Source organism: Camelina sativa, chromosome 6, assembly GCF_000633955.1.
Source record: "Camelina sativa cultivar DH55 chromosome 6, Cs, whole genome shotgun sequence".
NCBI lineage: Eukaryota > Viridiplantae > Streptophyta > Magnoliopsida > Brassicales > Brassicaceae > Camelina > Camelina sativa.
Window position 1 is genome coordinate 13,924,071 of NC_025690.1, and position 10,418 is coordinate 13,934,488.

Here is a 10,418-nt window from a genome sequence, read left to right on the forward strand (position 1 = left end):
ATTTTGATGTTCCTAGTAGATCTAAAAGGCTGATGGTTTTTAGGCAGGAACATTGCGGGAAGCCAACTATTACCATCTACTATAACTACAAGCTTGTGAGGAAGGGTCATATCATCCCATGCATAATCAGCCCCACTTCTAGGTCCAAGTACTTCAATCTCTGGTGAATCCTGCGATTGTTAAGAAACAAGCCGTGAATGATGCACAGAAATTCAAAAACACAAAAGTAGCGATGACAATCAGTAGACGATGACCAACCTTTTGGTAGTACGTGAGAGATGCAGAATGCAAGAAATTCTCAATTCGATATGGTGGTGGAGTCTTTGGTGGTTTTTGGAAGTGCACAGCAAGAGTTGAACCTTCTTCCGTCACATTAACAGATGCAAATTCAATTGCACCTCTGCCTGCTTCACCTGACTGCTTTCTGAACTTAAGGTAAAAACATCCAATTGAAGTGATGCATAATGGGCCTGACCAATTCCAGTTTGCTTTGTTCAACCGAAACTGAATGAATATCAACGGATTTGCATTGTCACTTCCGTGTTTTCTGATAAAATTTTCGAACAGATTGAGTTCTTTCTTCTGGGTAGTTTCTTCCTGCAATACTAAGGCTGCTCTCTGCTTACTTTTGATGGTAATTACGCCTACAGAGTCATCCTTCCCAGAAAGAAAGAGAAGTGATAGAAAGAAAAGTAAATAAATCATGTCCTGATAGAAGTAAATAAATAAATAGGGACATAAAACGAACCTGAAAATAGCGTTGGCGGATGTTGATGGTCTCTTCTGATTCATTGATTACAAGGTGTCTCGGAACAAAAGTCACAATCCGTGATGGAACAAGCATTTTACTTGAGATTGATCTAACTGACAACCCAAACCTTGTAATAAACTGAAACCCAGACTCATTTTTTGTTCCCAAACTAATTTCTGTAAGTCCTGATAAAGCATCCAGATCCAACACTGCTTCAGTTGCCCCATGACCATCAGCCAATATGACACAAACCTTGCGAGATCTGGCCAAACAAGATGTGTTTAATTTATTTTAAAAAATATATAGGCGAAAATATCTATTTACTGAGCACGGATAGCATACCTTAAAAACCACGACCCCTGTGACTTTGGGGGCAAATACAATCCAAACTCAGGGGGGACAATGTGATCAAGTTTCTCCATATCTTCCCTGCATTGTTTACTTCAAATGTAAATAGCCATTACCAACTTTAAGGATTTTATATACTTGTAATGTACCTGGATAGAGGCTTTTGATCAGGAGGAAAGAAGAACAAGGTGCACTCTGAGTCGTTTTTAAGAATGTACGATGTGAAAACAGCTGCCTGCGCCAACCAGAAAGAGTTTTTATAAGGAAAGGCAACCAGGAAGGAAATAGATTTCAAGATCAAAGCACGACCTCCAGTATGCCTCTTTTCCCTAGAGACAATCTCAAGGAAGCACAATATTTTCCACCCGAAAAATCAAGATCAACATCCAAACATTCTGCATTATTCTTCTGCTTCTGTAACTTCTTAACCCACTGACCACTATTGACTGGTTTGCAGCTCGCTTGGGAAGTAGTGAGCGTAACTCTAAAGTATATCATGTCAGGATTAGCATAGAAATCCATAGTTTTCCCACTCTGTACAGTTGCATGCTTGCCAATGTTGTGTCTCTCCATCGAGGTGAACTGATCTGCAAGCGAGAGTAAAAATGTAAAGACAGAAATACAGGTCACCAAAAAGGACATACTTTTCTGCAATTACCAGTCTCTGTCAAAAAAATGGCTGCTTCGGAGGACAAGAAGTTGGACACCTGCACGGTGGGCAAAAGAAAAATTTCCTTCTGCTCTCGCAATGCAATACATGTTTTCTGTTTCTCAAGCACATCAGAGGATGCATCAGGCCGTATGATCGGCACTTCCCTCCGAATGCAATGGATCAGAAAATGCACTTTACCAACACACTGACTTTTGGATGTGACAGAGCAATATGTAGTAGTCAAGGAGACCTTCACTGATTCGATAGATAATGCCCTTTTAACTCCATAACTTAATTTATCGAAAATTCCTGTTAGGCGTACCGCCTTGCCTCCTTCAAGCTCTTCTGACCATTCACTTGCCAGTGACTTCTCACCCTCAAACAAAGTTTCCAAAGATTCAGGTCTAAACGACAGTGAAAAATTACCTGCCATTTGGTTCGCGAAATCAATCAGTATACCAATAAGAAAGTAAGAATATTCACTGTGGTTGATCATCCCTATACGTTAAGAGAAACTACACTATTGATATTATCTCTAGAACTAGTGTAGAGAAATACTGGGACTTAACAGTCATTATATACGAAAAAAAAAGACAAACAGATGGAAACCTAGTTGAAGAATGCACTTTATCGTGATGAGGGGCCATTTCAACCTTTCTCGAAAGTTTCAAGTAATGAATATTGTAAGAAACAAAAAGCTAACTATCCAAACATACCAACAGCTAAGGATGTCAATGCCTTCTTCAAATCTCCTGATAAGCTTATGGCATTAAATGCTCCGACTGAATCATCAATTGAACCACCAGGCTTCAGAGGTACAGAAGCAAAATCGTCTCTCTTCTGTTTAGATCGTTGAAAACGTATCTCCATTGGAAGACTGGTCTCGTTATGAATCCTTGTCAAAGGAGAAACTGAGATTGATAAACCATCCTACGAGGTGTAACAAATGCAAAAGGTAAGGCAAAAGTTGCATCGTCAAGCCCACTGGTCGATATTTGATGATATTATAGAAAACCTTGAAAATTCAGCTATGACATACCTCAAATCCTTTCTTAATATCAACAACAACAAACGGTCCAGGATGACTCCTCGAATCTATAAAACATACATAAAATTCAGCAGTAGCTACAACATATGCTTATTCAGGTGGTGAATGCTTGAACAGATAGAAAGTTTGAAGTCAAAGTACCTAGAAGTGATACTATCCTTGTTCTCCAAGCTAGTGTTCTTGCTTCTAACAAAGAGACGTTGATGGAAGAGGTTAGGAACTTTCCAGAAGATAGCTGGACCGCAGCCACTGGAGAAGCTTCTGGTTGATTGGTCATTGAATGCCTTTAAAAGATATTACACATTATTAAGGATCTGCCACCTACTTTTATATGCAAATTAACTAGACAGTTGTGAACGTCTTTCTCCATTCTCAATTAATTCAAAGGATTATTCTTAAGTACTTTTCTTGTGCACCTTATGGGTAAAAAGAAGTATGCAATATACTAATCGGGAACATAGGAAATAAAACTATTTTAGCAATCTACTCAATAGAGTGCCAAAGACTGTCAGCATTCATCTCGAAGCATGAACACATGCATCTTCTTGTTGCAGAATAAAACAAGGCATTAAGGGACCACGAAGTTACCGAAGAAAAATCGAAGCAGTCTGCTTCCTACCAACTGTGGCAGTCTGCTTCTCATTGAAACGGCAAATAAGGTCAAGGCCAGAGAGGTTTTCTACCTGAAAAAGCCAACAAAAAGAATCATGTTTTCTTAATAGTAGAGGTGTATATCACAGAAAAAAGTATGAAAATTATAAAACCATTGAACAGAAATCAAGGAAATGATAACCTTGCAACAATTGGAAAGAATAGAGGAGGTTTTCACAGAAAACGGACCAGCAAACTCCAGTTTTCCAAGCACAAAAAGGAGCATATCCAACGACAGCTCGGTTACAAAGACCTCCAACTGCACATGCGAGGGGAAAATATGTAACGAGTACGAGTTATATAGCCCTAAGACTTCATGAATAACTAATTAAAAAACTTTACGTACCCTTTCAACTCTGCAATAAATATGGGTAGGTACTTTGTGCATAGTATTTCTAAGATCCTTAGTCTGAAAAGTTGAACGGTAGAAGGCACTAACTTCAACTGGATGAATTAATTCTCGCCTATTCCACCAGAGTAATAGGAAGAAAAAATAAACAGTTGCTGGATGGAATTCTATATAGGCGAGAAAAATGCATAATCAGGGATAGCATACATATCTTAAGAACCCAGGGAAAGAATTTTTCTTACCATTGGTTTGTTTGAGCATCAAAGTACAGCACTAGTATGTTTAATGTGCTCATAATCCTGGCCTTAGAAGATAGCATTTGTACAGTGAGCTGAGTGATATTGATTGAACCACGAAAAAGGGGAAATCTGTCCCTTGTTTCTGAGAGTTCATGGACAATGGTCAGAGATACCCCATCAATTGTGATGGTAATAGAAGGGGGGAAAGAGTCCATCATAGATTGCGTTTCAGACTCATGGATCTCAGAGGAAACCGCAGGTGTAATATTCCGAGTCGCCAAACTTTCACTAAACACTTTAAACTTGAATGGACTTCCTGGCTTCCGGACAAATTCTGGAAAACCATCAATAAATGCAACAGCTGAATCACTCTTCTTGTTGACAAGGTAAAATCTATCTTTGACCAATTTACGGTAGGTCTCCCAGTCAATGTCACCCTTATAATTTTCGGATTCGCCAAAAGATGCTCGAAAGAGTGCTGGTGCATTGTCGTAAAGTCCCGAGACGTTCACAAGATCTGAGCTTGAATGATAGTTTAATCGTAATGGTTCTCCTTTATTGTTTTTAGCATACAAAGATGTCAAGGAAAACCATAAGGTAGATGAATTCCATCCTTGATGGCGGTGGTAGCTGACCTGCACATTGAATTCAAATTTTAGGGGATACCATCTCACTAAAAAGCGGGGTCAAGACAAAAAGGTAGCTGGCTTGATTTTATTCTGAAAACCAAAGAATACTATTTACTTTCTCTCTTCTTGTTGTTCTAATACTGTACTGTACATACCCTGAAAAGAGCTCTTTCTCCGACAAGAGAATAATGAAGGGTACCAGTCACAACACACTTGTCTCCCCTTTCTTCCACTGTAAAGAACATATGTTGGTTTGTATCTTGAATAGCAACAATGGCTCCTATACATATATCAATTTTTCATTAGAAGAAGAACCACAAGTCTTAAGAATGGCTAAAATATTAATATACCTACTTACCATCCGGAACTACAGACTCAAAACTTCTTTCAGATTCGCTGTTGGATGAAGAAGGCCTTTCTAAAGAAGCATGTGTGCTTTCTCCTCCAGGTAACGCAGCAAATGATGAAAGCATAGAAAGTACCATCTGACATAAAAGCACATAATAGGCCAGCAATCATAACTATTTGCAACTATAGTAAATGTGTACACATAAGGCGAATTTCAAAACCGTTTACATATGTGTTCCAAACATGATAACTACACCACAAAGAATGATACCTGCAATTCTGACAGAGAAATGGTAATATCGAATCCCAGAACAGAACAACCGCCGACCCATGCCTGACTAAACTGGTGACCGGTATTTTCTCGCTTCTTCACAGACGCAGAGACACGTAGGTCTTCCAAAATATAGTTTTTATAACGAGAGTGAAATTCTTCCTGTAAATTACTGTTTGCAGAAAATTCTCTTTGAGAACCAAAATCTGCTGAAACACTTGTGCTACCACCTGAACTGATTACATCGTTTTCCTGAAATGATGTTTCAAGAGGAGCACCAGACAGAGAAGAAGAAGTTTCACTAAATGCTGGAGAAGAAAATTGAGTGATATTTATGTCTCTTTGCACGCTCTCAAGAATCTTAGAAAGAACTGATAGCCGAGAAACCTCACAAAGGAACTTCTGTTCTCCGCCTGCCGAATCAAGGGAACTGTGGAGAGTGGTCTCCAGACCAATTTCCCTTATACCTCCTGCAAAATAAAGCAATTATAATTTCTTCTTCGAAACGCCAATTATGAATTTATGCAGCAAAAATGTTGTACAAGTGGATAAAGATAGTACGACTTACCATATTCATCATCACAGACAAAACCCAGCGAAAACTGGGTGACATCTATAGAAGATGCTTCTACGGGGAACCAGTTTTCTTGTTGAGAGGAAATACTAATTTCACTGAAACCTGAATTAGCTTCGAATTTCTCAAGAACTGGTGCAGCATTCTGAATCACTGACACCTTACTCGAAATGAAATGAAGGTACGTGGAGTAACCATGAATTAACCCTTTTAAGGCCTTTGGTTCAAGGACAAAAAGACCACCCTGCCAGCAACATCACGAGTTACTTCACACACGATATAGAGCTACTCAATATGTATATAAAACTAGTAGTGTTTATTATCTACCTCAACAATACAGGAAAGTGACTGAAATTTTCTCCCAATAGATACCGATGCTACAAACTTACTTGACCGACGGATTTCCACCAAAACATTTTTTGTTGAGCCTCTAACTACAAGTAAGTCGGTCAATGCTAAAGTGATGTGTATCCAACGGGTCAAGTTGGATGGTAAAGAGATTGAAGCAGAGTCCAACGTGCTCGCTTCTCTCTGAACCTGAACAATGTTTCTAGAAGGTTCATTTGCTGTTGATGCATTTCCTGTAGAATCACCAGCCATACAACTGGCGTCCCCTAGTGCTGATGGACTTAAGCTATCCATAGACACACTCAATAGGCAACTAGAAAGACATGCTTCAAACAAAATATCATGTGACCTGAACAGCAAAGATTCTGTGATAAAGTTGCCAGAATTCTTCCAAATATTACCCTTATATCTGAAGAGAATTGATCGGAGTTCACACAATTCAACATTGACTAAACACTTATGTTCGTCACAAGATAATTCAATGCATGCTTCCTGGACAGAAGACCAGATTTTAGAATTATCTAGCTCCATAAGCTTCTCAAATTTGTCATCTACTACAGGAACATCAAATATCACATCTATATCCTTCAGCTTAATGCTCGCTTTAACTAAAAAACGAGTTCTGCAGAAATTCCTTTCGGTCTCATGTTCCACATTCACTGCATCAGACCTGAGAAATTCTTGCCCCGATGAATGACCCGCAGAGCCTAAGCCACTCAAACCATGTGAAAGCCCAGTAACTAAGCTTAGAAGCATCTGGTACAAAACAAGAAAACTTACTTGAATGCTTTTTCATAACCTAAAAGGTAAATTAGGATCTTAATGCTATTCATATGTTAGGCTCAGATCTTAAACTATATAAAACAAGGAAAGGGTCATTTAGAATGAGGAACTCATAAGTATTAAGGAAGTCCGCATCTTTTCTATCATCATAAATAGAAATCCTTGAGGCATCTTGAATATCGGTTAGCAACAACTCTATATCTAGATATTTAATTACTTGGGCTAGAAGAGTACTTTATTACGGAGAATCTATAATCAAGTATGCCACTGACAAAGATTAATGCCATGAAATTATGTAAGCAAGGACAAAAGGCAAACATTTTAAAGAGACATGTTAATCATCCTGCCGAGTATCTAAACCTTTAGATTAGCTTACCAAAACACATATTAACTCATACAACCAGCAAAGAAGCGAGAAGAGACATAGGAAACTATTTTTCAAAATACTATGCATCTTTGTAGACATGAATAGTGAAAACTGCCAAGAAAGCCTCTCTTACCTGAAAGTAAGCATCTAGGTCATCCGGTTTTGATACAATAGTTAGTCCCAGCACCAACACATCCAAACCAGTTGAGAAACCCATTACCGCTTCGCTAAAGGAATAAACATGCTCTCTGCAATAGATTGCAGTTCTCTCAGTATTATATGAAATTTCACAAAATGTAAGTGGTACAATAGTAAGTCTCCTTTCAACGAAGATACACTAACTAGTACAACGAAGTTTGGAAACATCTTATGGACATACACTAACTAGTTCAACGAAGCACCTAAGATCAGTCCTATAAGTTGGGAAGGAGATGCAGCTAAGAATCAATTTTCAGCGATAAATTATGGGGTCGAACAGTTCGCATATGACATTGGAACCAAAAGAATGCTTAGCTTCGACACATGTAGCAATATAAGGCAATTAATTGATGTCAACAAAAAGGAAAAAAAAAAGGCAATCATTACCCAATAATTTAAAAAAATTAAAATGATATAAGAAGAAACCCCACACCTTAAGGATGAAAAGCAGATAGTTACGGGTCTCGCTACAAAAATTTGACTCCAGTTCTTTTCTGCCATTTTGCAGAAAGAACAATCAACACCAGAAAACCCTAGGTGTGAGGACAGGGAGTTCCATCCTTGAGAAGCATATTTTTCATAACTTGGAATCACCGTTTCACTCAGCCCCAGCTCCTGAAGCAAAGGCCTATCTGTTCTTGTGTTATCAGGCCCTTGAAACATCCTTAATGGCGCTAAGTCAGATTTTGAAGTCGGCCAGACAACAAACTCAATATCATGGAAATCAAATAATAGAAGATCTTTCTTCCCAATCAAATTATCCACTTCTTTAGCCTTCTCAACTAACAGTTTGACCTGGGGACCACCAACAAGTATGCCAACCTGAATCTGTCTCTCTGGATGAACTCTATGCAAAGACAGTTCAATATTGCCTCTGTAGATCTCATATGCGTCATAACTAGCCATTTCAGGATCAACCGCACCAGTTACCAAAGAACTTGAATGCACCCCTCCAGTATATTCGTCTATAAATAACTTCTGAGCCCATTCAGTCTGCCAAATTAGCAAAGCCATTGAGAACAACGATGAATATTCTAAAACAATATCCATCTTTCCCAATACCACGCTGCATTTCCAGAACTCAGAATCTTGGTTACCAACATCCTCATATGCCATGCAGCTATTAATATCCACGAGTAGACAAGGGTTATCAGAAATTGTAAAAGTACTTTTATCCAACTTCAAGCAATTGCTGTTCCAGTTCAACCACATTTCTCTCAAAAGATTCTGTAGACGCAGAATACCTTCATGTTGATCATTGCCATGATTGTTAACTGTTCCGGATATGCGCTGTGCTGGGTCCATGTCTAGAACAGTTCTCACATCTTCACGCATGTGCTTCTTATTTCCTTCAGAAGAACTACTGGGATCTTTCGTGGATTTCATGAAAAGACTGGTATTTTTAAAACTAGAGGACTCAACCTTCAGTTTCCCACAGGAAGCAGATAAACACTGAGTAAAACAGCCAACATTAGACATTACCAAAAACTCATCAACCGAAAGGCAAAGCATGACAATGTTTGAGTCCATGTGTTCAGTCCTGTCTTTTGATGTCACAAAATTTGAAATCATTTTCTCTGGATAAAATGTGACTGAAAGTTTTCCAAGATTTACAATTGCATGAAACTCAAGAGATAGCCGCTCGAAATCATCTTCATTGTTCCTATCAGTTTGTAGTTCTTGGGTCAGCAGTTTGTTTAACCAGAGACAGCAGGCTACAGACAAGAACGTTCTACTTATAAGTCTCCAGATATAAGCTAAAACCCATGTGATCTTAGACAAACAATTGAAGTGGCCGTAAGGGGAAGATTCATCAAAATTATCATCAAAAGTCTGAGAATTTAGACAAGTTCTGTATCTGGCTACTCTCCGCGCCCGTGCAATAGCTTCGGCAGGGAGTTGTTTCTCAATATCACATATCATCTCCCATTTACGTCTTGCAGTTCCAAAATGCCTTTTGTTTTCTGAAAATTTCCAAAGTAATGATTTCTCTGGGATTTTCCTGGAGTACCCAGCTAAAGATAGCAAATACTCGTAAGCATTCACGTATCGCAGCCAGAGGATAACAGCACTAACTACATTCTGAAAAGTGTGAGGTGAAATCATCAAGCCAGTTCTGCGAGCAGCTACTTTCCAAAGACGACGTCCATCTCTGACAGAATTGCTATCTTTGGATGATAAATTTGCCAGTCCCATTAAAACCGGAAGATCAGTGGGTCTAAACGAAAAGCTTAACTCTGGAATGCGGACAATCAGATCAACAAGTTGAAGATTATGCAGCGCAATCAGCATGACAAGGCTGTCAAATGCACAAAGTTCCACGCTATCGTTATCCCGCTTATATCCGATCTTGAAACCGTAGCAACTCAGTGTTAAGGAACTACGTCTCAACGGAAACAAAACTGCAGCAGCTGAACTCCTAACTAAACTAAGATTCCCAAAATTCTCAGAATCACTCCTCAACTCATGGATTTCCAGAACACAACTCAAGTCACTTGAACCCGGTAAACAAACTTGAACATTAATCCCATGTATCTCAACACGTAAATGCCTGAGAAGAAGATTCGAGAAAGAAGTCTTGAGCTTACTTATCTGGGAAGTGCTACGACCCAGCATCTTCTCCAAAATCTCATGTAAGACACCTCCCTGAAATTGGCATTACACCCAAACACAAATAAGATCAACAACCAAATCAATCCCAGAGTTAACGAAGATAAATTAGTTAGATACCTCGGGATCAATAGACGATAGAACTTTCTTTATCTCGTTTGCTACTGTATCACTTGATGCTCGCTTCCTCGTCGAGCTTCCTTCCTCCGTCCCTCTTTTAGAAAGAAAGAAAAAAAAAAAAAAAAAAAAAAA

The 10,418-nt window shown here is 38.8% G+C and overlaps 1 protein-coding gene across 1 annotated transcript in view; it reads right to left on the bottom strand.

Annotated features, from left to right (window-relative positions):
* LOC104791262 overlaps window positions 1–10,418 on the bottom strand; it is a 23,253-nt gene that overhangs the window by 11,567 nt on the left and 1,268 nt on the right. The window contains exons 2-21 of the mRNA XM_010517098.2: window positions 10,287–10,380; window positions 7,990–10,202; window positions 7,492–7,606; window positions 6,188–6,964; window positions 5,855–6,104; window positions 5,287–5,756; window positions 5,026–5,152; window positions 4,823–4,947; window positions 4,042–4,673; window positions 3,797–3,914; window positions 3,593–3,709; window positions 3,388–3,482; window positions 2,941–3,083; window positions 2,791–2,846; window positions 2,468–2,681; window positions 1,758–2,177; window positions 1,409–1,686; window positions 1,249–1,334; window positions 1,094–1,180; window positions 982–1,013 (exon numbers count right to left, since the gene is read on the bottom strand). Of these exons, the coding sequence (XP_010515400.1) occupies window positions 982–1,013; window positions 1,094–1,180; window positions 1,249–1,334; window positions 1,409–1,686; window positions 1,758–2,177; window positions 2,468–2,681; window positions 2,791–2,846; window positions 2,941–3,083; window positions 3,388–3,482; window positions 3,593–3,709; window positions 3,797–3,914; window positions 4,042–4,673; window positions 4,823–4,947; window positions 5,026–5,152; window positions 5,287–5,756; window positions 5,855–6,104; window positions 6,188–6,964; window positions 7,492–7,606; window positions 7,990–10,202; window positions 10,287–10,380 (6,449 nt within the window). The remainder of the gene's footprint in view (window positions 1–981; window positions 1,014–1,093; window positions 1,181–1,248; window positions 1,335–1,408; window positions 1,687–1,757; window positions 2,178–2,467; window positions 2,682–2,790; window positions 2,847–2,940; window positions 3,084–3,387; window positions 3,483–3,592; window positions 3,710–3,796; window positions 3,915–4,041; window positions 4,674–4,822; window positions 4,948–5,025; window positions 5,153–5,286; window positions 5,757–5,854; window positions 6,105–6,187; window positions 6,965–7,491; window positions 7,607–7,989; window positions 10,203–10,286; window positions 10,381–10,418) is intronic.